A 26,687-nucleotide genomic window follows, 5' to 3' on the forward strand; every position below is an offset into this window, starting at 1 on the left:
TTTTTCTATGGTATATTGGCCTTCACACAATTGGCCTTCACACAAAAAGGAACTCGGGATCATGAACCCCACCACAAACACCGTCGTCCTTCTACACACTGTTCTTCAATATACTCTGTCCGTCTGCTCACAATTAAAACATTGACAAAACCTTTACAATTCTTACACTACAGTGGTTTGGGAACGAAAACTCTTACGGCGTATCTTACATAACCAAGCTTCACATGCGTAGATATTTGCTCTTCATCAAAAAACAACCAGACCGACAGACTTAATTATTTTTCTCCATTGACCCAGCGGGTCAGACGACGGGCACCAACCACACCAGGAATGTTCTTCGGATATTCAACCTGAATATCTGTCGTCACCCCTGAGATGAGTCCTTTGACGGGTGCTCTACTCCGAAGTTCAAAACACAAAACTTCTTTGGATGTAAGGATTATTTTGAGGCTCACTGCAATCTTCCGCTGTTCTTAATAAATACAATGAATCAAAATAAGACCACTACTGGTCACTCTGATAGACTCCACTTTTCCCAGCGCATACTTTACCATTTACCAATTCAGACATGCCACATTTTGCATTTTCTTTTGTTTCATGTTTTTGAACATTGTGTGGTTTTACACTTATGTCATTGCGTCATATAGGCCTACCATTTACGTGCAGAAAAATGTTATGCGTTTATTTTTGTACACTGTGTTTATAAAATGTCTACATGTCTGCATGCTAAATTATTGTTTACCGTCTCCCATGGTACAGACGACATTAAATAAATGTGTTTTTCAATGCTGACGAAAGTGAATCTATAAAACACACTTTTCCAACTATGATCAAAACAGGTTTCCCACAACAGTGCCTTGGGAAAGTATTCAGACCCCTTGACTTTTCAAATTTGATGTTACAGCCTTATAATATTGATGAAATAAAAACAAATCCTCAGCAATCTACACACAATACCCCATAATGAAAGGGAAAACAGTTTAGAAATTTTACCAAATTAATTGAATTGAAAACAGATACCTTATTTACATAAGTTTTCAGACCCTTTGCTATGAGCCTCGAAATTGAGCTCAGGTGCATCCTGTTTCCATTGATCATTCTTGATGTTTCTATGTCAGTGTAAAAACCAAGCCATGAGGTCGAAGGAATTGACCATAGAGCTCAGATACAGGATTGTGTTAAGACACAGGACCGGGGAAGGGTACCAATACATTTCTGTAGCATGGAAAGTCCCCAAGAACACAGTGCCCTCTATCATTCTTAAATGGAAGAAGTTTGGAACCGCCAAGACTCTTCCTAGAGCTGGTTGCCCGGCCTAACTGAGCAATCGGGGGAGAAGGGCTTTCTTCAGGGAGGTGACCAAGAACCTGATGGGAACTGACAGAGCTCTAGAGTTCCTCTGTGGAGATGGGATAACTTTCCAGAAAGACACCATCTCTGCAGCACTCCAACAATCTGGCCTTTATGGTAGAGTGGACAGAAGGAAACCACTCCTCAGTAAAAGGCACATGACAGCCCGCTTGGAGTTTGCCAAAAGGTACCTAAAGACTCGCAGACCATGAGAAACAAGATTCTGTGGTCTGATTAAACCAAGATTGAACACTTTGGCCTGAATTCCAAGCTTCACGTCTGGAGGAAACCTGTCACCATCCCTATGGTGAAGCATGGTGTGGCAGCATCATGCTGTGGGGATGTTTTTCAGCGACAGGGACTTGGAGACTAGTCAGGATCAAGGGAAAGATGAACGGAGAAAAGTGTAGAGATCCTCCTGACCGTTGTGCAGATCTGATCCGCAACTACAGAAAACGGTTGGTTGAGTTTATTGCTGCCAAAGGAGGGTCAACCAGTTATTAAATCCAAGGGTTCACATACTTTTTCCACCCTACACTGAATGTTTACACGGTGTGTTCAATAAAGACATGAAAACGTATAATTGTTTATTAGTTTAAGCAGACTGTTTGTCTATTGTTGTGACTTAGATTAAGTTCAGATGAAATTTTATGACCAATTTATGCAGAAATCCAGGTAATTCCAAAGGGTTCACATACGTTTTCTTGCCACTGGAGCTCGACTGTGTGCTTCATTTGAGCTCAGCACACACTTCCGCTGTCTTTTCCTTCTTCCGAAGGTATCACTGGGGCTTTATCTATTCGTCTGGAGGGGTCCTCACGGTTGTTGATTTATCAGGGTATTCAGAGCCATGGTTGCAGTGGGGTACTTCAGTTTCGCAAGGCCCCCCTGTCAATTATTAAAAACATTTTACGAAAACAATTACTGCAATTCTCCAAATGTTGCCATGGGGCAGGTAGACCATGTGCAGATGTATAGCCAGTCTCATGCTATTCTACAAATGTTGCCATTGAGGAAATGTTACTGTTTTAAAGATTGGCAGGGCATTCCGTCTGGTTGGCTGCGTAGCTGCGTTGCAGCAGTGATCATTCTGAAGACAGCGGTAAGATTCGAATCGTGCCCGCGTGAGGGAGGTTGAAGAACAGAACATTAGCTATTTCGGAAACACTCAGTCAACTACCGAGTTGATAACTTTAGGTAAGTTACTCTCAGTGTTACTTTGATTTTTAACGTGTTTTTGACTAACTGGGCGGTTGAGCCAGTGTGGATTCAGATAAGCTAGCTAACTATCTAGCTAGTTCACGTTAGCTAACTTAGCTAGCCATCGTTGTGACCTCATTTTTAAAAATGTAATATTATTTAACCTTTATTTAACTAGGAAAGTCAGTTAAGAACAAAGTCTTATTTAAAATGACGGTCTACCAAAAAGCATCCTGCAGGGACGGTGGCAGGGGTTAAATAAAATTATAGGACAAAACACGCATCACGACAAGAGACAACACTATGTTATATACGTAAAGACATAAGACAACAACATAGCATTGTAGCAGCACAAAACATGGTACAAATATTATTTGGCATAGGGCAAGAAGGTAGAGACAACAATACATCACGCGAAGCAGCCGTAATTGTCAGTAAGTGTTCATGATTGAACTCAATGTGGTTGAATGCAGCCAGCTATTCTCAAAATTCATATATTGAGCTAGATAGGATTGGCAGTCTAGGAGGTTGACTATGTATTTCCACTTCCTAGCTAGTCCCCCCCCCCCCAAAAAAAACTGTACATATAACTAACTACTGTAAGAATGTTGTAAAGCTTCAAATACGTTCTTTATTGGCAACCTTTACTTGTAACGTCTTTAGAAAGGCATTGTTTTCCTGAAGCTTTGTTTTTTGAGATATAAGACATCAAGCGACAACAAAAATAAACAATGGGGTAAAGAACCGTTATGTTTTGGGTTATGATAGTGGGAGACATTTAATAAGCCCATGAGGCATTTAGGCAAAGGCATTCTTCAAGATTCAAATGTCAAAATGAACGTTGACTGAACAGTAGGAAGTCTTCCAGCCTGTGCCTTTTTTTTTTCATTTTATTGAAAATGAATAAAATGTTATCATTTTATTGAACCCATTTTCTTTTTCAGCAATATGAGTCATTGTGAGCTTGAGGATATAACCCTGCACTTGAATGACAGGATTTCATCCACAAGACGTGTCTTAGAGCTGCGGACAATTGGTATGATGAACTGAGATGTGTGTGTATATATATAGATAGATAGATAGATAGATCTCTATCTATCTTGTTATTTTATGTATTTAAACACTGTTTCAGCGAACAGGAACTCAATGGTTTTGCATATGTAATTTAAACTTATCATGAATTATTCCCTATTTTCAGCAAAAGATCAAGATAAGCGGGTCATTCTAGGGAAGATAGGACAAGATATCCTTGCAATAGATGGACTCCTTGACCAGTTTGAGAAAAGTGTTGCCCGCCAAAAAGACCTACTGAAGCATTTAAAGGTATTACATGCATTCTTCACAATACATTTTTAGATGGGTCCTTTTAGCTTGTCTGGATTGCAATATCTTTAAGTATGCTATTTGTACTGTATGTCAGTGTAAAATTATTTTTTTGTTTCACAGGAACTAGAGGGATTCTTTGAGGAGGATGTGCAGGATGGAAAGAACCTTAGGGACAACATGCCCACACACATGCCCAGGAAGGGACAGCCAGCAGTCCAGTAAGGAGTGTGTGTGTGTGTGTGTTGGAGGATGTCATTTTTTATTTTATTTAACTTGGCAAGTCAGTTAAGAAAATATCTTATTTACAATGATGGCCAAACCGTTACGACGCTGGGCCAGTTGTGCGCCGCCCTATGGGACTCCCAATCACAGCCAGTTGTGATACAGGCTGGAATCGAACCAGCATCTGTAGTGACGCCTCTAGCACTGAAATGCAGTGCCTTAGACTGCTGCGCCACTTGGGAGCCCAGAGGAGAAGCTACTGAGTACAAACCAAGTAAATGTGTTGTCCTCTATTTTGCCCCTCCTTTGATATCCCAGTGGAATAGGGTCTGCGGGTCAGAGTGGACCTGTGAATGTGCAGGCAGTCCAGCAGGTTCACACCAGGAAAACCTCCAAAAACCAGATCAGAGAGATGGAATTCATCACCAGCCCAGAGTTTGATACCATCCCTCAGTGAGTCTTCCTCAGCAGCAAGATATCCACATACTGCAATGCAGCTTAATTTATTTAAATGTTTTTTTCCTTTATTGTTATTGTAAGATCTTTCCTCTGTAACCCTCTCTCTCTAGGTACATGAAAGGCCGTTTGACATATGAACAGCTAAACACTGCTGTGGAAAGCATTAACACAGCCATAACAGGGAAGTACAAGATCTTGAACCAGCCAGCAAAAACCCTTAATAATGCCACACGCAAGCTTCATCAACGATATAAGGAGGAAGAGAACAAGGACACAAAAGGTACCTCATTCAAACTACTCTGTTCTAAAGAAGGCTCTCTGTTTTGCTGTCCTTTGACACACAACAAGGTTGGTCATTGCATTGAGTAATTGTCTCTAAACAAGGGCCGTTATCTTCTCTAACCCAGATGGCATTGTTATGACAACCTGCATACTAATGGAAACAAACTATCACACTACCCCTCTGTGTTCCCTACAGGTCTGTTTTTCATTGTAGAGGCTGATATTAAAGAGTTCACTCAGATGAAGGTGGACAAGCGCTTCCAGAGCATCCTCAGCATGCTGCGTCACTGCCAGCGTCTGCGAGAACAGCGAGGGGGAGGTATCACACGCTACGTCCTGCTGTGAAAGGAGCAGAGATGGAGAAAGGGGGGTTGTCACTGAGCATGATCTGAATATATTGAGTTGTCCTCTGTCTCTAGCATGATCGGCTACAACATCTGTCATATTGACCTAGGGAGGGGTGAAAATACAACAAATAATTATATTGAGAATAGTGGTTGTGGCTCAAAACGTATATGTACCTAGTGAAGAATAATGGTTTGGGGGTGGGTGGAGGTTAGTATTTGAACGTAGTTTCATTCATGCAACTTATTTTTAAATTCAAAGCGTGTATTAGCTCATTTGAATCGTATCATCAATGTGATGATCAATGTGACTTTGTCCATAACAACCATGTTTTATATAGGTAGAAAGGCAATAAATATATATTTTTTAAATAATAGTTAAACAAATCTTTTGGATCAGTTATTATATTAATGTCAATTGTGTGCAATGTGTAAGAATCTCTTTCCAGGTACCACTTGATGCACATAATAAGTTGTATCTTATTCTTCCCTACAAGGATGTGCATTTGTTTTTATAAGGGCACTGTGTGTTTGATTTGATGTTTGATCCTTTTGGTTACTAATTTTAGCTGTATAAGTTAACATTTCACCAGTTTCAGTTAGGCATCTTTATTTTGGATGTCACATTTGCCCTCGTTCAAGACATTACGTTGAACTAGGGACTAGCTACATACATGTCACATGCCTAGACAGTGTCATGTGTAAAGTTTGGTGGAGGAGGAATAATGGTCTGGGGCTGTTTTTCATGGCTTGGGCTAGGCCCCTTTATTCCAGTGAAGGAAAACCTTAACTCTATAGCATACAATGACAATCTTCCAACTTTGTGGCAATATTTTGGGCAAGGCCCTTTCCTGTTTCAGCATGACAATGCCCCTGTGCACAAAGCGAGGTCCAAATGGTTTGTTGAGATCCACGTGGAAGAACCTGACTGGCCTGCACAGAACACCTGATCTCAACCCCTTCGAACGCCTTTGGGATGAATTGTGAAGCCAACCTCGAGCAAGGTCTAATCGCCCAACGTCAGTGCCCGACCTCACTACTGCTCTTGTGGCTGAATGGAAGCAAGTCCCGGCAGCAATGTTCCAACATCTAGTGGAAAGCCTTCCCGTAAGAGTGGAGGCTGTTATAGCAGCAAAGGGGGGGACCAACTCCATATTAATGACCATGATTTTGGAATGAGATGTTCGACAAGCAGGTGTACACATACTTTTGTGTATCTGTCCTGACCTCAATTCTGTGAGTACTGTAAATCCACATCAAAAGTATTAAAATGTCAAGAGTAGACCACGTCAGTATTAACAGATAAATGTGGCTTTGCAAAACAAGTGCAGTTATTGTTACCTTATTGTTTTGGAAATGAGTGTAATGGCTCTGAATAACTTTTTGTCTCAATAAACTTAACAATTTCAGTTGGATACATGCCAATGAAAATGAGAAATGGTTTGAGAACCATAAATGTTTCACTGACCCAACCTCCATAGCGTCACAGACACCCTCTTGGTGTTACTGCAGTTCATAAAGGAGCTGGTGAACACCACATGCCGGCAGCGGCATAGGATCTCCTAAGAGCAGTGGGAAGTAACTTATCTGGTCCTTCATCATCTGCATCTGGGGCCTCCAGAGGCCTCTGTTTATTTGAAGGTGTGGTTACATTTACATTTAAGTCATTTAGCAGACGCTCTTATCCAGAGCGACTTACAAATTGGTGAATTCACCTTCTGACATCCAGTGGAACAGCCACTTTACAATAGTGCATCTAAATCATTAAGGGGGGGTGGTGAGAAGGATTACTTATCCTATCCTATGGTTACTATTTGATGTTGTAGAACATTAATTATGATGATTATGATGATTTTGTCCACCACACTTTCCAAAAAGAGATGCCTGTTACTGAACAACCTGTTTGTCATTGGCAGTGCTGTGATGATGCTGTTGAGCAAAACGGCCATGTCCAACCATCATCTCAAAGGACATTTCCTCTACGGCGTTAATGCATGTCAGCTGATTTTCATCTTATGAATTGATATTATTTTATTGTAGGCCACAAAACAAGGTCATCTTTATACCTGTCTTTTAATATCTCACTAGAGGAATTATGCTGTGATATGGTTTGTCCTTTCCAGTGTGTGCTGCAGGTGTTAGCCTCAGTCTCCACCCAATGTGGTGATGTAATGTACCCTTTAAAGGCTGTGAGGAATGGTGGTTTGTGTCTGTAGCCACCTCAGCTTCTGTGGATCAGGTGAGCTGTCTGGTTCTAGTGTTTAAGTCAGGGATGCTTATATCAGTTTAACATGTGGTGAACGAACACTATGTAATGCCATGTGATAGCCTTCTGTCCTTGCAGTGAGTTATTGGGGACAGAGGACAGGTGACAGTGGTTGCTGGGCTTCAGTGGTGCGACCGCCCTGCTCTAGCCTGCCACCCTGCCACTCCTCCCAGAGTCACCCCGATACCTGCTGCTGGACCGGGGCGACCAACAGGGCTGTGAGAAAAGTAAGCACCTGGGTGGAGCTCTCTGAGGAATATGGACAGGTAACAGGTTGCCTAAGGAAAACCACCTCACCAAAAATGTACTTGCAATTAGTGTTAACATAGTCATCCTCACAATCATCATTATCATTATGCCTGACTTAGCTGTCTTTGTCCTTTTCCACCTGTGTATCTTATTTGGCCTTTGCCCTCTGTAGCCACCCGCAGGCTGTGGGGCAGCAGAGACCACAGTGTGGAGGTGGAGAGATGCTGGTGGAGAACGCCTCCCTGAAGGGGTTCCGCAGCCACACTGTGGGGGACCAGGCCTTACGCTGGCAATTCCTCACCGTCCTCGTCACCTTCAATTCTGTGAGTTGATGCAGGAAGTTGATCCATGAGATCAGTGTGTTTAGAGTGAGCAAAAGGGTATACAAATGTAGAATGGCATGGTCATGTCATTTTCTGATCAAAGCCTACCTAGAATCATACGTTTCTTTTCAATTAGATACAGTAAGTTTGATTGACTGAGTGATGAACTTTGTCATTCTGCTCCTCTTCAGATGTGCCTTTACTAATTTGACGTGTTCCATATGGCAAGGATCCCCACCCACCAGTTGCGCCATGTTGCCTTGGGAACCGGTCTGTGTGAGATTTCCACCTCTGTGGCCTGTGTGAGTCCTATATTCACACATCCCTCACCACTAACCCTAATTAACCCTATATTAACATTGATGAACTATCAGCACTGTAATGAGAATGACCATTCTTCATGTTTTGGTTGACCTTTAAAAGGAGGGGTTTGACAGAGCTTACATGTTATCAAGCCTGTAACTACGGTGCGTTCAGAAAGTATTCACACCCCTTGACTTTTTCCACATTTTGTTGCGTTACAGCCTGAATTTTAAATGGATTAAATTGAGATTTTGTCATTGGCCTACACATAATACCCAATAATGTCAAAGTGGAATTATGTTTTTAGAAATGTTTACAAATTAATAGAAAATGAAAAGCTGAAATGTTTTGAGTCAAGTATTCAACCCCTTTGTTATGGCAAGCCTAATTATGTTCAGGATACAATTATCTGTAAGGTCTTTCAGTCGAGCAGTGATTTTCAAACAGAGATTTAACCACGAAGACCAGGGAGGTTTTCCAATGCCTAACAAAGAAGGGTACAGAGAACAAGGAAACCGGTCAGGGATTTCCCCATAAGGCCGAAGGTGGCTTTAAAAGTTAGAGTTTAATGGCTGTGGTAGGAGAACTGAGGATGGATCACTAACATTGTAGTTATTCCACAATATTAACCTAAATGACAGAGTGGAATTAAGGAAGCCTGTACAGAATAAAGGTTATCCAAAACATTCATCCTGTTTGCAATAAGGCACTGAAGTAAAACTGCAAAAAATGTGGCAAAGGAATTAACTTTATGTCCTGAATACGAAGCGTTATGTTTTGGGCAAATCCAACACAGCACATCACTGAGTACCACTCTTCATAATTTCAAACATGGTGGTGGCTGCATCATGTTATGGGTATACTTGTCATCGGCAAGGACTAGGGAGTTTTTTTCTGATAAAAAGGAACTGAATAGAGCTAAGCACAGGCAAAATCCTGTTTGGTCTGCAGTCCGACAGACAATGGCCAATGTTCAACAACCAACTTCACAGAGCTTGAAGAATTTTTACTCCGAAGACTGCCAAAGGTAATTAACATGTATTGACTCGGGTGTGAATACTTATCTGAATGAGATATTTCTGTATTTTATTTTCAATAAATGTACAGAAATGTATAAAAAGACTTTCATTATGCTGTATTTTGTGTAAATGGGTGACAAAATACATTTCATTTTTATACATTTTGAATTCAGGCTGTGACACAACAAAATGTGGAATAATTTCTAAAGGCGCTATATGTACTAAGCGTGCCTCCCCCCCCCACCCCGTGGCGTGTCATTTATCTGGAGTCGACAGTGAAACTTCTACCGTAACTACTTGACACTGATTGGTATGACAGGTGATGGTAATATCAGAGGTGCATACAGATGGCAGCCCCATGCACTTAACACAAATTCCTCTTTTCGCTAAGTTTTCCATATTGTAAAATGCTTTCCATTGCTCTTTTTTGTATTTTCAATTGCATAGTATACATGATCCCAATTTTAGCTTCACAGTTGATTGTGCAGATTTTTTGGCACATGGAACCATGTTGCGCACCGTAGTTTAAAAACTCAATGTATAGTGCTAAAACAATGATGCCATATCTGCCATCCTAATGCACGTTCGCCATTGATAGCACAGGAAAAAGGCTGCTCCTCTTCAGGGATTACCTCTGCATGGCAGTTACCCAGGGTCTTCTGGGTTACTCTACCTGCAGGTAAGTCACACTTTATAAGCAACACACTGCTCTGTCATCACGGGTGACATCTTTTCCATGAATGGAACAATGCTCATTATGAATGAATGTCATTCATTCATAATGCCACAGAATTTCCCTATATATTATCACTGGGTTACATCAATCTTTTACAATAGGTGGCAACATCAGTGGCTCATCAATAAGCCACACCGTTTGTCATTTGTTGTTCAGATCCAAATCTCCTGGATCCTTTACTGCAGTATAGTTCTCATCTTTACCTCCTTCTCCACTTCAACCAGTCGTTCAAGTCAGCAACCTTCACCATTGGCGCACCCTCAGTTGGCTGGTGCTGTTCGTCCACCTCATAGTGGTGAGCACATCAACCTCGCTCTCATACCTTATCACATACACAAACAGGTATAACAGTGGTACTGTAAGTATTATGTGACAGGGTGTACCTAGATTGTAATTACACCATAATTACATAGGTATTGGGACTCTTATTTGTTAAGTGGGACTGTGGCAGCTGATGTCATACACATGCACTCACAGTATGTTTATACACAGGATAAGTTGGACTACTACTGTTTGCTGTCTGGGGTGTTTGGGTGGTACAACATGTCTGAGGCCAGGAACCTCACCATGATGGAGATCACTGGTGGGATGCATCCTGTGAATCTCAACAGGGGATCCTCAGGGGAGGGATAGACTTTACCTCATTAAACCCCATCATATCAAGGCACGCACAACCACCAAACTCTGAACATTTGTCATCATCATTGACATTGTGTCTGACTTGTGCATCGTTGTCCTTCCTGTTAAAACATGATATTTGTTAAAACTCCTCTAAAGATTTGCCCCACACCCAAGCCATTTCCAGTCTAATGGCACAATGGCAAATCAATAATTTTGACCTTTGGGATGGTGAGTACAGTGTGATAAAACTGTTAATTCTCTGGGCCCTCTTTACGAAATGTGTTTAGTATTGTGAGCAGGCCCAGGTCTCTGTCGTTATCAGGCTCTGGCCCCAGGCAAACAGGCGCTAATCAGGGAGGGAGAGGTTTTACCTCTGACACTCCTAAAGTCAGCATACTGTATGTGGTTTACTGATGAACAAGTTACATCCCTTAGGGAATGATTCAATCAGCTTGCCTTGAGTTTCTTATTAGTGAGTCTGGGCTGCCATACACAGTTTATCTGTCTGATTTACGACATTAATTTTGAGATAGTATTTTTTTCCCATTACTGTGGTGTTTAAGATTATTATCAGAATTATTCAATGTGTTCTCTCTCTCTCTCTCACCTGTATTCGGGGGTAAGTGTTATGGATATACAGGTAACTGCAAACATAAAGGAAACACGAGCAAATGAGGGATACAAAGTGTATTGAAAGCAGGTGCTTACACACAGAGTTAATTAAGCAATTAAAATCCCATCTTGCTTAGGGTCATATATAAAAATGCCCAGTTGCCCATTATTGAGGGTACCATGGCTGGAAGAATCTCAGTGACTTTGAAAGACGGGTCTTAAAGGAGCATATGGGGTATGTGTGTTTCTGAGTGAGTGTCACTCACCCACCCACCAGAAATCTCAACTCAATTGAAAAATTATGGGAGATTCTAGAGCTTCAACAAAACACCAAATTATGGAATTTATCCTGGGACAATGGGGTCTCACCCCTCCAATAGAGTTCCAGACACTTGTAGAATCTATGCCAAGGCCCATTGAAGCTATTCTGGAGGCTCGTGCTGGCCCAACGACCTATTAAGACACGATGTTGGTGTTTCCTTTTATTTGAGCAGTTAGCTGTATGTGGCCTAATGTAAAACGAATTGTTGTTTTCTTTAGTACTTTCATTGTGTTGTTTTTTTGAAAATCGTCCAGCTTCGCTCATATCGCAGAAGTGATATCAGCGAACTCAAGCCATACGCACGTTCCTCTCTGCGTGTGTGCGACTGATTACATTATCTCGGTATTTTTAAGCCAGTTTCTAGTCCGCTGTGAGTTTGACCAATTCATAGACAAGATAGGATGCAGTAGGTCCCAGAGCCACCGCACCCACTTTTAACTACCGAACCACCAAGTTTAAAGCAAGGGAGTGGCTGTTTACTGACGTGTATTGAAACCCTTTTACGCACAGTTCTGCGTATTTTGGAGCTTTAAAAGCCTCTCCAATTAGTAAGCTTCTAGTGAGATGACAGCTAGGACTTAGGCTACCCATGTCAGATCTCACTATCCCCCTATCTAGAGAGGCTTTTACAGCGGCGACTATGGAGGATCCGACTCGGATTGTGACAGATCAACCTACTAAATCTGATACAGACCCGAGCATTTCACCCGATGTGCCCTTGGTGAAGAACATGGAATGTCAGCACAAGTGAGTTATTATTTGATGTAGCATAATATTTATTACACCCATAAAGATATGACATGTGTAGCTCAGTATTGGGTCCAATCCTACACTAGTGCTTACAAAACTGGCAATGCTGTAGTATAAATGTGACACAAACCTGTAGGCTGTAGAGGCCAATCAAGGTATGGTTATATCATACAGGTTTGCATAAGGTCATAGGGCATACACTAATTGGCTCAGTTTATTATTTTTCATTTTCAAAAACTTGGAGAAGATGTGCTTTCTGTTTTTTACATGAGCATTTTATAACTGAAAACGTAGCCTATAGGCTTTGTTACAGTGATCCAACACCTTTGCTGTATCAGGTTCTGACAATGCACAGAGATTTATTTTTAAAACTAGGCAAGTCAGTTAAGAACAAGTTCTTATTTACAATGACGGCCAAGGAACAGTGGGTTAACTGCCTTGTTCGGGGGCAGAACGACAGATTTTTACCTTGTCAGCTCGGGGATTCGATCTAGCAACCTTTCGGTTACTGGCCCAACACCCTAACCACTCGGCTACCTGCCGCCCCAGAGATCTGTCAGACTCACATTACCTGTTCTGATTGGTGGATGGGAGTGGAGATTAGGAATGGTATGTGAGGTCAGGGACACCTTCTCTTTCAGTCCTCGATTGTAAGAGTCACTCATTTCTGTTCTTCTTCCACATTATAGGCTAGTTGTTTGGCTGAGGTCTAAAAGAGAAAATAATCTTCGGTATTTTCTAGCCTTGATGCAGGTTCTCAGTCACTCAGGTGTAAATCACACTTGGGGGGACACTTCAATATCAGCCAAGTGTTAGGTATATTATTTAACAGATTACTGTCAGTGTACGCTATTCATGCTTCAAACCAGATATTCTCCATCAGTAGCCTTGTTCATACCTCCCAGGCACCCACTGGCTCAGGGTGACTGTTGGCTCATGGTGACTGTTGTTGTTCGCTCAAGTGAGGCTTCCTCAAGTGAGGCTTCCTCAGCAACACACTTCTAGAACACGAGCTGTCAGATGAATTATTAACAGCTACCCTATATGTTTGAACTGGCTGCTATTGGCAGGAGCTGGGGACGGACGGACGGACGGACGGATGGGGTGAGGTGTAGGCCACTCTGACAGGAGGGAGATGGGTTTGTCTCCCCGGGTGTCACTGATAGAGGCTCCATATCACCTGGTGACACAGGAAACCCCTCTGTGGTTACCTTGTGAATGACTGAACTGATCAGAGTCCTGATTTGATATATATGAAAGCAATCTCTCTTTAACTAGTTTGGTAATTCTTCTGAATACAGCAATCTATTTTCAGAAGTTGCCCATTCTGTCATTTCATTTCATTGTGGTTTCCAAGTTTTGTTCCATTGTTGATGAACCAAAGATATTTTTGTTATAACATATGGATTTAGTTATTACATAGGCCATCCATTACTGAAATATAAACCTGTTACTGATGATTAGGTGGAGTTCTGTGTGGTAGAGGCTAGAGAGAACTGACTACAATTTCTGCTGCAGCACCACCGACTGCAAAGTTTGATCACATGCAGAGTGTGCTCAATGAGTTGAATCAGGATACATTAATCACGGTACGTGACTGTCATTAAAAAATAAGCAGTGCCAAGTCTCGGAAATCCTTGCCAATACCATTGCAGCCTCCTAAAAAAAGACCACCTTAAATAGCTTTCCTCTAGAGTCTAGATGGACGTGGCTGTTCGTGTTGGCAGGCTTGAAGACATATGTTAATGAACTGATAAGAGTAGGACTGTGGTGATGTGATGTAGTGCAGTAGGATATAGAGCCGATACGCCACTACGAGCTGAATGTGCAGCATAAGATATCATTTAATGGTTGGTTCCCAAGAATATAGTTGGTGAGGCATATCCCAATGTGACCAGCATTGGGCTCAAGTTGATTGATTTCCATGGGCTTGAAGGACGTTGAGTCAATTTGTCAAAATTAGTTCTACTCTTGAAGGTTTCAGCAACTGGTCTTAGACAATAGGTCAGATTTGGAGCCACATTCAAGCCATGCCATTAAATACTCTTATAAAACTGATTGGGTTTTCTGAAAAGCTTTGACATGCCCATCTGAGATCTGCTTCTCAACTGACCCCTGTTTGTCTCCCAGATAATCACTTCAGAAACTCCAACTGTCCTGTTTTCCTTTGATTACAGGGTGTTTGTCAATAGGAGTGTACCATTGGAGAACATCAAATGCTATGGCTTTGACATGGACTACACTCTGGCAGGTAGGTTCATCTATACTGAACAAAAATATAAAGTGTTTCATAAGCTGAAATAAAAGATCCCAGAAATGTTCCATACGCACAAAATGCTTATTTCTCTCAAATGCACAAATTTGTTTAAATCCCTGTTAGTGAGCATTTCTCTTTTACCAAGATAATCCATCCACCTGACATGTGTGACATATCAAGAACCTGATTAAACAGCATGATCATTACACAGGTGCACCTTGTGCTGAGGAAAATAAAAGGCCACTCTAAAATGTGCAATTTTGTCACAACACAATGCCACAGATGTCTCAAGTTTTGAGGGAGCGTGCAATTTGCATGCTGACTGCAGAAATTTCCACCAGAGCTGTTGCCAGAGAATTGAATGTTAATTTCTCTACCATACGCCGCCTCCAACATCGTTTTAGAGAATTTGGCAGTACGTCCAACCGGTCTTACAACCTCAGACCATGTGTATAGCGTCGTGTGAGCGAGCTGTTTGCTGATGTCAATGTTGTGAACAGAATTCCAGTGGTGGAGTTATTGTACAGGCAGGCATAAGCTACGGACAGCGAACACAATTGCATTTTTTTTGCAAAGAGTGGTGTGTCGTACACATCGATCCAGATGTGTACGACAGAGTGTTCCAGTTCCCGCCAATATCCAGCAACTTCACACAGCCATTGAAGAGGAGTGGGACAACATTCTACAGGCCACAATCAACAGCCTGATCAACTGATCAACGAAGGAGATGTGTCCCTTTGCATGACGTGAATGGTGGTCCCACCAGATACTCACTGGTTTTCTGATCCACACCCCTATTTGTTTTTAAGGTATCTGTGACCAACAGATACATATCTGTATTCCCAGTCATCCATAGATTAGGGCCTAATGAATTTAATTCAATAGACTGATTTCCTCATATGAACTGTAACTCAGTAAAATCTTTAAAATTATTGCATGTCGTGTTTATATTGTTGTTCGGTATAGTAGCCCAGTAGACCTACTCCAACAAAGAGAAAATGTGATTGTACTGGTATAGGGCCAAAAAAGGCAGACATTTGGAGAAAATCTGAAAATGTATGTCTTTAATGTGTGCAATCAGGGGGGTACACTACAAAGCAAGATTAATGAGTTAGCCTAAACAACCAGAAAAAAATAGATTTCCTGATTCATTAAGAAAGCTAAAGTTAATTTTGTTTTTGTTTGTTAGACTATGCCAATTTCAAGCTTATCCTTTAAAAAAAAAAAAAAAAAAAGTTATTTCAAAATATTTAGGCATGTTATCTTGATCCTACAGTATACCGCTCAGAACTATTGAACAGTATATGAGGATAGCAACATTGTTACATTTTCATTGATGAGTACTGATTGTTCATGTGTCCTGTGTGTGTAGAGTACAAGTCTCCTGACTACGAGGACCTGGGCTTTGAGCTGCTCAGAGACAGGCTGGTGTCTATAGGCTATCCCCATGAGCTACTACATTACACCTACGACCCTACCTTCCCCACACGGTGAGTTCTCTCTTCCTGTTGATCCCACACACATTTGCATACTGTTTATTTTTACATGATCAGTTTGGTAATACATAACATGACCCTTTACTCACAAATGTTTTTTTCTTCTGTTCTACATGAAATAGAGCTCCTTAGCATTGTGTTGACGCAAAGCATGGTTAGTTAGGATGGGGCTCTTCATGGGACTCGACTTATGAAATGACCCCTAACCACTCTTTTTCAAGTCATTTGTTGCTCTGTGCATTCTATTTTCTGTATCCTTGCCCCAGGGGGACACTATGCTGGAGAAACATCTGACATTTTATCACTTCATCAGCAGATAGAGACCTCCTGCAGGGATAGTTACCCCAAAGGCCTGGTAACAGTAGAATAACAAGATTGGTCAAAATAGAGCAGAAATAAAAAGTAACCTGCTGATACTATCAAGAGCAGCCACAAATCTAAAAGATATCATCTATCCCTCTCCCATCCATTCCTCTCTCTGCTCGTCTCTGCATAACCATATTCACCCCTGGCTCTCTCTTCCTCCTTTTCATCCCAATCTCTCCTCCCTCCTTAGCGGCCTGGTGTTTGACACAATGTATGGTAACTTGCTGAAGGTGGACTCCAATGGAAACATTCTGCTGTGCAGTCATGGTTTCACCTTTCTAAAAAGGTGAGTGATACATCACAGGAAATACAATAGTTTGTGTGTGTGTACGCATGTGGACGTGTTTCATTATACATGAATAGTAAACAAAAATTTGACCAACTGGGGACATTGTATTAGTCCCCACAAGGTCAAATGCTATTTCTAGAGGGTTTAGGGTTAGAATTAGTGTTAGGGTTAGGAGCTAGAGTTAGGTTTAGGGTTAAGGTTAGGTTTTCAGATAAGGGTTAGGTTAGGGAAAATAGGGACTGAATTGTGTGACCCCCACAAAGTTAGTTATACAAGACTGGTGTGTGTTTTTGTGAGTATACTGTTTGTAATTCTGTAACAGGATGTCCTTGGGTCAACACGGTCACTGAGGGCACATCTGCACAACCACTTTGCAAAGTCTTCTAAGCAGGAGAACAGGGGAATGACACACACACACACACACACACACACACACACACACACACACACACACACACACACACACACACACACACAGCAAATCGGGCATGTCTAAACAGTGGGTCATCAAGGTGAAACAGTTCTTCTGTCAAACATCAAAAGAGCATGGTCACAGAAAACCACAAGGTCAATATGTGACTATTTTGATATGTCTCATTTAAAATACCATGTTTTCTGAAAGACCAATATATTATACACATCTTATCAATCTGAATCCACTGAATTTTGTAATTCTCCGCTGGTTACATTTCAAAGAAGAAGCAGAATACACTACCTGTGTGTAGGCTATATATTGCAGCTGTATGAAGGAGTTGTTTTTATCTTGAGGGTACAGGAGATGGATTGACTGAGAAACTAGGCTATGAGGTGACAGGGGGATAGGTTGTGGGTTGCCCTGCTCTACCTGAGAACTGAGGATGTTGGAGACCAAGGGAGCCTGATCCTGACCTTGGTCAGATCCAACTGTGAGCATCTGTCTCAGTAGGCCTACATACTGCCAATATATTCAGCTTACAACATAAAACAGCCCCCATGTTCCTGGTTGTTTCATGGAGGACTGAGAAATGAATGCAAAATATCCCCTAAAACTTGTTTCACAGCTAACATGATACTCCACAAGGTGTGCAGGAATGTTAAGTTTTTTCTGAACATTAGTTGGATGTAGATATAGCAGCACTATTTGGAATTCTTTATTCATCCATTGGCTTACAATGGTGATATAACCAGCTCACATATTAAAAAGTATATTTATATCCACCACCTGGTGCTGTGGGATTTGCGAATGAATGTCTGTATGTGTTTACATGTGTGTTATTGCATGATTACGTGAGTTCCTTATGAGTTAAACTTTGGGTTATTGTGAGCCTTATGTAGGACTATGTGTATTTAGTTTTTTTTTATCATGAAAGACGACATTGATTATACTTCAGCTGGACATGTACATAGTGCCCATCTTCCATTCACATAACAGGATTTAGATGTCTTTGGGATCCCCTACCAACAGCTGAGCTATCAAGAAGCTCCTGTTCCAGTTCAAATCCACTCAATCGCCACTGGATCCTTGCCTCATACTCTTACAGAAAGGCAGACTACAGTGTTGCTTCAGTGGAGAAGGCCAGTGGATGTTTCTCCAGCTCTAGCTGAACGTCATAGTCAAGAGACTCCAAAAAGAGAGGTCTTGTGATGTTGATAGTGCTGGTGCTGGTGGGATACGCACACTCTGTCTGTTATCTTGTTATCCTCTTGTTCAGTGGGTGCTCTCTGAATGACTCATCATCCAGAAATGCTCCAATAGTAGCTGTTTAGTGTGTTATTGGGGAGGTTGTCAGACCAGCTTACTTAATGAGGTTCTACTACACAGTATGCATGTTTTTATCATGTTTACACGTCTTTATATGAACCTGTGGCTACTCCTTAATTTGCTAGTTGTACACATACTTTCCTTCTCTACAGGGACAAGATCCAAGACTACTACCCCAACAACTTCATTCAGAGAGGCAACACTGACCGCTTCTATATCCTCAATACTCTCTTCAACCTTTCAGGTAGCAACAACAGTGTTATTTTGTGTAGTTCTGTACAATCATGCTGCAAATAAAGTAAAGTAGAATGGCTTTGTAACGCCCTCCTGCTCCTCCCACAGAGACGTATCTGGATGGTTGCCTTGTGGACCTCTTCACCAGATGCAGCAGATACGAAAAGTGGGTGGACTCTATTATCCTCCTCCCTTTTCTCGTTGCCGACTCTTTTTTCCCCCCTCTACAGCTGTGAGAATAGTAAATCATAAAACATAAGTGAATAATGTGACTGTAGTTTCTGTACTTTTTTTTTTTTTTTTTTAGCTGCCAGAAAGGCTTCAAACATGGTGACTTGTTCATGTCCTTCAGAAGCATGTTCCAGGATGTTCGAGATGCAATGGACTATGTTCATGATACGGTCAGCATTATACAGTACATACGCCACCCCATCCCGACACACGTACTCACACATTATGAAACATTACTGTCTGTGCCTTTGTGTAGACTGACTCTCTCCATGTTGTCATGTAGGGCAGTCTGAAGGAAAGCACTCTGAGGAATTTGGATAAATATGTCGTCAGAGACGTGAGTGAAAATAACTTTGAAACCTCCCTTAATTGCTGTTCCATATTGGATACCTTTTCTGGATACAGTATATTGACTAAGTGTTTTGGACATAATTTACGAGATGATACCTCAGTTAATTAGTGACGTTCAACAAGTCTCTGAGATTACCTAAACGTTCTCTATCCAGAGGAATTGACCCTCTCCCTTTCTCTTCTTCTCGATAGCTAAACTTGCCTGTTCTCCTGACTCGTATTAAGGAGGTGGCCAAAGTGTTCCTGGCGACCAACAGTGATTACAACTACACGGAGGTCAGTTGTCAATGTTGCATGGTACATGATGTCCATTCTATACAATACATGATGTCCATTCTATACAATACATGATGTCCATTCTATACAATACATGATGTCCATTCTATACAATACATGACGTCCATTCTATACAATACATGATGTCCATTCTATACAATACATTCTATTCACTTTTATACAAATGATGTGTCTTTGTTCTTTTTCCTAGGCTATCATGAAATACTTGCTTGAAACTCCACCAGGTGCCAAGGTTAGTCCAGGTGTCTCCAGTTTCAAATGAAGGAAAAGAGTTTTGGGGAAAAAAATTACCATTCATTTTAATCAACATTTCAATATATTTTTTCTTAAGTACCCCAAAAAAACGTGGCGAGCCTTCTTTGACCTTGTCGTCGTGGATACCAGGAAGCCACTGTTCTTTGCTGAGGGAACTGTGCTGAGACAAGTGGACACGGTAAGAACCTTTCACTCATCATCACATGGTTTGTATAGAAAATATCCTTTAACACACCTAGCAGTTAGATTAATGTTCTAATCCAGAGCTATATATTTAGAGTTATGCCAGTTTTTAGAATTGTGTATATTGTTATTATTCTATACATTCAGTTATATAGCATTGTTTAAATATTCCCCATGTAATGTTAATGGAGAGCTAACATGGCTGCCATAGAATGTTGAGTGTCATGTACAGTGCCTTCAGAAGTATTCACACCCCTTGAATTTTTCCACATTTTGTTGTGTTACGAAGTGAGATTAAAATGGATTTAATTGTAAAAAAAATAAATAATCATTTAAAAAAAAGGACGCCTGTATCTTTGTAGTGACTGGGTGTATTGATACCCCATCCAAAGTGTAATTAATAACTTTACCATGCTCAAAGGGATATTCAATGTATTTTTTTTACTCTTCTCCAAATAGTTTCCTTTCTTTGTAAGGCATTAGAAAACCTCCCTGGTCTTTGTGGTTGAATCTGTGTTTTATATTCAATGCTCGTCTGTGGGACCTTACAGATAATTGTATGTGTGGGGAATGGAGATGAGGTAGTCATTGAAAAAACCTGTTAAACACTATTATTGCACACAGAGTCCATGTAACTTATTATGTGACTTGTTAAGCAATTTTTACTCCTGAACGTATGGGTTGCCATAACAAAGGAGTTGACTACTTATTGACTCAAGACATTTCAGCTTACATGTTTTATTAATTTGTAAAACTTTCTAAAAACATAATTCCACTTTGACATTATGGGGTATTGTGTTTAGTGGGGGGAAAAATCCATTTAAAATTCAGGTTTTAACACAACAAAATTTGGGAAAAGTCAAGGGTGTGTACACTTTCTGAAGGCACTGTAAATGCTTCATAATGCAGAAACCACATTGGCACAACTCTCTAAATACATGGCTCTGTTCATATCTATCCAACATAGAACACAGGGAAGCTCCGTATTGGAACATACACTGGAGACCTCCAGCATGGAACTGTCTACTCTGGCGGTAAGAATTCAAATGTTAATCCTAGCTAGCACATAACAAAATGTTTCTTAGAGGTTGGTGAGAGCATGGTTGTCCTATGGTTATTTTCCATACAACCTTTCCACAACTTTCTGGGAATGGTGCAGGATAGTTGATTGGCTTTGGAACATTCTCAGCACATTTAAGAAACTTGACAAAAAACATGATTTTCTTGGTATTTCATTACTTTAACAGAACGTTTCCTAAAAGTTAAAACATGGTTACATGTCATTTAAATGTTGGTAATGTTCTAGGAACGTTCTCCAACTGGTTTGACATTGGGAATGTTCTCAAATAGTTACGAGAACGTTAAGAAACAACGCTCTTCTGTGGGAATTTCAGTACTTCAGCATAACATTTCCTACAGGTTTTCTCATGGTTCTATTTAAAGTCATATTCTCAAATTGTTCTGAGAATGTTAAGAAAACTTTCCATAAAAAAAACACAAGAAAACTTTACTAATGTACAGAGAATGTTCTAAGAATGTATTTAAAAACATATACATTCTGTTTTCAGCATCAATAAAACTCTATCTTAAGTGTGCTCAAGTGTATTGGCCACGCCTACTAATTGGCTTAATGAGTGTTTATTTTCTTTTGAAATGGGGTCTGTTTGTGTAGACTAAAATGGCCAGCTTTGTATGTGTAAAACAAACAGGGCATGCTAGTTCAATCCTGGTGGCACAGTGGACTAATTACATGGATAGAGAACAGAAGATCATAGGTTTGAATCTGACTGGCACCGTGCCACAATTAAAAAGAAATGTGTTTGTATGATTAATGCCTATCTGTTCTGGCGTTCAAAACAGTTAACCAAAACTAAGCTAGCAGTCTTATTGAAACATGTTCTCAGAATGTTATTTAATTAACTTCATATAACCTATAATTTCCATTTTCAGAACATTACTAAAACCTCCCAGGAAAACTTTCAGGGAACCATAGTAAAACGTTCTAAACATGTATGTTTCCAGAACAGGCAAAGTTTTCCCTTCCGTTATCAGAATTTTACCAGTCAGGAAACATATGGCTTCATTCCCAGAACCAATAAGAAACCAAAAACATACATTCCCCCAACTTCCAAACAACCAAAACTTAGCTGGGATATTATCATCAAAAAAGGTAACATATTCTATATGTTAGGAGAAAGGGATTAAGATGGTATTAAATTGAGAGAGGAATAGTGAGTTTCACCCATCTTGGTTTCAGTGGGAGTCATATCAGTGGGTGTCACATCTCAACTTTCCATCCTCTTTTATCGGTCTCTCCTCCCTGCAGGCTCCTCAGACATTGTATGTGAACTGCTGGATGTGAAGGGGAAGGACATTCTCTATGTGGGTGACCACATCTTTGGGGACATCCTAAAGTCTAAGAAGAGGCAAGGTTGGAAGACCTTCCTGGTGGTGCCTGAGCTGGCCAAAGAGCTGCAGGTGTGGACAGAGAAGAACCGTGAGTACAAACATGGTCAACCTCCTCTTCATGACCTCACAGTGACCCTAAAACTGACCTGTCATATACCACACACATAACGTGGCCCCTTTACATACCTTAGGTAATGTAATCTTGGACACCATTTTGACGAGTGTCTCTTTTTCCTCAAGATCTTTTTGAAGAGCTGAAGCATCTTGATATATTTTTAGCTGAGTTGTACAAGTGAGTGGGCATTTCTTTTGTTTTATGAGTGACACTCGCCTACTATTTCACTTGACAGAGCTGTGCATGATGTTGTCAATCTGACTGCCCTCTCTCCTTAGGCACCTGGACAGTAGCTGTAGAGAGTGCCCAGACATCACTGCCATTCAGACCCGGATGAAGGTAAACCATGCCCACTGACACATAATCCCTCTCTGAGAAATGTTCTAATACAGTGGTTCCCAACTCCAGTTCTCGAGTACCCCTAACAGCACACATTTTTGTTGTAGCCTCTGACAGAAAAAAACTGATTTAATAATAGTATTTACTGTGGTGTTTTTGCAGACCTTATTGTAGTATTTATTATACTGTTTTAGTTTTATCTTGATTTTATTATCTTGAACATAGAAGTGGAGGCTTTCTCCTTGAGGGCATCAATACTAGAGAAATAAGGTATATGACTAAAGTATACTTAAGTAATAAGGTATTGTATATGTGTTGTATATGGCCAATATACCACACCCCACAGTACCTTATTGCTTAAGTATACTATAGTTTACTACAGAATTATGTAGTAAGTACTGCAGTATTCTATAGTAAACTGTAGTATTTTTTAATGTGGGGTACGTCGCCTTGTGTTTTACAGGTGGTGACCTATAGGATGGATCTGTCCTATGGGCAGATGGGCAGCCTGCTGCGGAGTGGCTCCAGACAGACTCTGTTTGCCAGCCAACTCATGCGTTACGCAGACCTGTACTCTTCCACCTGCATCAACCTGCTCCACTACCCCTTCAGTTACCTGTTCAGAGCCCCACCTGTCCTGGTGAGTCCCACCTCAGATATCCCTGTGATAATAACAAGGACATGCATCTCTTCTTGCATAAAATCTCTTGCTGAAATGACCATGACAAAAACATTTCTTCCTGATGTTGTCCAGATGCCCCATGAGTCCTCGGGGGATAATCACCCCCTTGACTTCCCTTCACCTGAGTTCTCTGTTCTGGATCAAATCCAGAAGATAGCCGAAGCCAAGGTTTGTCACTCATACCGACACAGCTATCTGTTATTTACAAATGTTGCATTTTCTGTTTAAATTAACACTTTATTTATCTGTTAAAATAGACATACTTTTTTAGGACTTAAAGCAAGACTATCTCTTTAGTCCATATTTATTTTAAAATATAACTTTTATTTTCTTACAGAGGGCGAGTGAGGATAACACAGCGGAACTGAAAGACACGTGAGGATGTATTTGACAAAACAATTATTCCGTTTTGACATGACTGTTCCTCCAGATCAAAAAAAAAAAGTGTGTGTTTTTTGGACTGGATATTTCTTTGGCACAATATGACAAATATAGCGCCACCTGCTGGAATACAGTTTTATAACTCGTTTTTCATCAATTACCCCTGCATTTTCCCCATGTGATCAGATTGCCAAGGGTTAGGGAAAAGACCATTTGGATAGACACTGATTCTAGGTTGATGTATATAAGTGAATATTTGTCTTAATTATATATGTATTTTTTATGTATCTATTTAGCTACACTACTTTTACACGTCCTATATGCAATACTGATTTTTTTTCCCTGTGCAAATGTATATTAACTTCAGTGAGCATGTAAACTGAAACATGTTCAGTGACCATTTATGAAATGCTACTCGTTTGTGGTGAATTATTATGCAGGTTGGCTCATCAGCCTATGTTCAATAAGGATGTAGCTAGCTCCTTTGTGGTGGATATGCTTGTTTGGTGGATATCCAAGTCCAAGGTTAGATGGATTTATGACAATTATTACATACAGTATAACAACTATTTACTTATCTTGTTGGCTACTCGTCGCAGCATACCCTATTTTATTTTTAGAATCCTAACCTAGTCTATGGGGACCATGTAATTACCTGTTAGTCCTAAACATTCATAGATCAAATAAAAGTAAGGAGTCCAAAACATGTATCCTTTCTATAACTGTGAAACAAAATTACAGCATTTTAACATTCATTTGAGTGTAACGAACAAGGTTATTGAGGTGTATGTACGCTCTCTGCCCATTGGATGGCATCAAATCGCTGTTCTGTGCAAAACGCTTGCAGCCAACTGCACTGTATGCAAACCTATGGGTGGGATGTAATTTTTATCATCGAAACTTGGAAGGCTATACTGTAGGTTCATAATGTTTCTTCCACATTCAAAATAAGAGGGATTAAAACCCCTTTATCATCGAAAGCATTGGTTCATTGAAATGTGAAGTGGATCATGTAACAGAATTAAAATCGAATGACACAAATATTGAGTGTTCAAATAGGCTACAGTCATATTGAGGTGCAAGCGTGTGCTACTGGCCAAATGGATGTTTTTTTCGTTGCCTCTCGCCTGATCGTTGACAATTTTAATAACATCCGATTACTGCATTTGCTGTCAAAATCATTTTCTTAAAGATTTGATTTTAGTAACACAGAATCGTGGGATAATTTAAGCACATCAACTAAGTAATTTGCTCGTATATCCCAATCTTCCCAAGTTTTCAGCAGTTTAAAATTATTTATTTAATCAACCTTCAAATGATACAAGAAATATAGCCTTAGTTATATTTACTACATCTCATAAATGTAGAAACCTAGGCCTAATTTGGTATTTTCCGATCGAAAACATATGGCATATTCTTCCTATTTTCACTGCGAAAGGTGACCTCACAGATTGAAGCTGAGTCACGTTTGGGAACACGGGTGCGTCATGTTTATCCACTTTGCCCTTGTTTCTCATTATTCACGAGCCCTTTCTATACAATGGCCAATCATTGCAGTTAGCCGTGACTATAGCTACACAATATTTAATTGCATATCATTGCTTTTCAAGACAAAACTTTTCAAGGCAATGTGGCCTTTACATGGATCTATAAATAAATACAAATGATTCTTTAACTATACAATGAAGACCAATTTCGATGATGAATCAACATATTTCAATGTACAGTATTAACATTTCATTATTGAGACTCAATCTTGATAAAGACTAAATACCTTTTGATCTTATTTCTCTCAAATAAACATATAGACTACCTCATTTATTCTAACAGCTGATCAACACAAAACCCCGATTAAAACCGTAGATTTTATTCATAGCACATTTACTCACTCAAAAGCATACATTTTAACATTAAGAAAATATTTTTGGGGAATCAATTTAAAAAAAAAAACTTTTTTGTGTGTGTGAAACCATTGGGAGTACTTTGTGTCTCAGACCGCCTTGGGAGACCGTATGACTAGCTAATTAACTCGTTAACTTATCCTCTGCAGTTAACAGGATGTAATGGAGCTTGCCTGAGGCACACACAAGTGGTGCTCCAAACCACTGACCTGTTGGATTCAGTGCAGGACTCTGTGCTCTACCCAGTCAGATATGACTGCAGACACACACACCCATGGCACCGTCCCCCATTCCACGCATTCCAGGATTTCCCAGAAAGCAATGCAAGCAAGCCTCAACAAGTCACATTCTTCACTCTGGGGGAATTTCGCACAGTCAAGTGGTTGAGATAGATCTGCTCCACCTTACTAATACTGACTTCACTTCAAGATGAAATCAACTCAATGATCAATACATACTTTGTCCCTCCCTAAAGCAAACAAAGTCGCTTTTTAATTAATATTCTTCAAAAATGTACAAAGCCTGGGTAAGTACACTACATGACCAAAAGTATGTGGACACCTGCTCATCAAACATCTTATTCCAAAATCATGGACATTAATATGGAGTTGATCCCCCTTTGCTGCAATAACAGCCTCCACTCTTCTGAGAAGGCTTTCCACTAGATGTTGGAACATTGCTGTGGGGACTTGCTTCCATTCAGCTATGAGCATTAGTGAGGTCAGACACTGGTGTTGGGTGATTAGGCCTGGCTCGCAGTCGATGTTCCAATACAT

General features: G+C 40.4%; 2 protein-coding genes across 2 annotated transcripts; both read left to right on the forward strand.

Annotated features, from left to right (window-relative positions):
- The first annotated feature begins 2,418 nt into the window (after positions 1-2,418).
- LOC135518624 (spindle and kinetochore-associated protein 1-like) lies at positions 2,419-6,587 on the forward strand. The gene is made up of 7 exons (XM_064943780.1): positions 2,419-2,547; positions 3,495-3,586; positions 3,749-3,873; positions 3,997-4,094; positions 4,417-4,551; positions 4,668-4,837; positions 5,036-6,587. Exons 2-7 carry the CDS (start codon positions 3,499-3,501, stop codon positions 5,182-5,184), a joined length of 765 nt encoding a protein of 254 aa, XP_064799852.1. The 5' UTR covers positions 2,419-2,547; positions 3,495-3,498; the 3' UTR covers positions 5,185-6,587.
- Positions 6,588-12,210: 5,623 nt separating this feature from the next.
- On the forward strand, positions 12,211-24,867 carry LOC135518625 (cytosolic purine 5'-nucleotidase-like). The gene is made up of 18 exons (XM_064943781.1): positions 12,211-12,381; positions 14,562-14,635; positions 16,014-16,131; positions 16,694-16,789; positions 18,686-18,777; positions 18,876-18,933; positions 19,075-19,168; positions 19,282-19,335; positions 19,542-19,625; positions 19,837-19,878; positions 19,978-20,079; positions 21,052-21,118; positions 22,411-22,581; positions 22,734-22,785; positions 22,887-22,947; positions 23,411-23,587; positions 23,702-23,797; positions 23,967-24,867. The coding sequence occupies exons 1-18, from the start codon at positions 12,224-12,226 to the stop codon at positions 24,006-24,008; spliced, it is 1,638 nt and encodes a 545-aa protein (XP_064799853.1). The 5' UTR covers positions 12,211-12,223; the 3' UTR covers positions 24,009-24,867.
- The last annotated feature ends 1,820 nt before the right edge of the window (positions 24,868-26,687 follow it).

This window comes from Oncorhynchus masou, chromosome 28, assembly GCF_036934945.1.
Source record: "Oncorhynchus masou masou isolate Uvic2021 chromosome 28, UVic_Omas_1.1, whole genome shotgun sequence".
In the NCBI taxonomy this organism is placed as follows: domain Eukaryota; kingdom Metazoa; phylum Chordata; class Actinopteri; order Salmoniformes; family Salmonidae; genus Oncorhynchus; species Oncorhynchus masou.

Coding starts and splice junctions, on each gene's coding strand:
- LOC135518624 (XM_064943780.1), top strand. CDS start 3,499: ATGAGTCATTGTGAGCTTGAGGATATAACCCTGCACTTGAATGACAGG. Junction 3,587..3,748: donor CTTAGAGCTGCGGACAATTG/GTATGATGAACT, acceptor CCCTATTTTCAG/CAAAAGATCAAGATAAGCGG. Junction 3,874..3,996: donor ACCTACTGAAGCATTTAAAG/GTATTACATGCA, acceptor TTTGTTTCACAG/GAACTAGAGGGATTCTTTGA.
- LOC135518625 (XM_064943781.1), top strand. CDS start 12,224: ATGTCAGATCTCACTATCCCCCTATCTAGAGAGGCTTTTACAGCGGCG. Junction 14,636..16,013: donor CATGGACTACACTCTGGCAG/GTAGGTTCATCT, acceptor CTGTGTGTGTAG/AGTACAAGTCTCCTGACTAC. Junction 23,798..23,966: donor AGAAGATAGCCGAAGCCAAG/GTTTGTCACTCA, acceptor ATTTTCTTACAG/AGGGCGAGTGAGGATAACAC.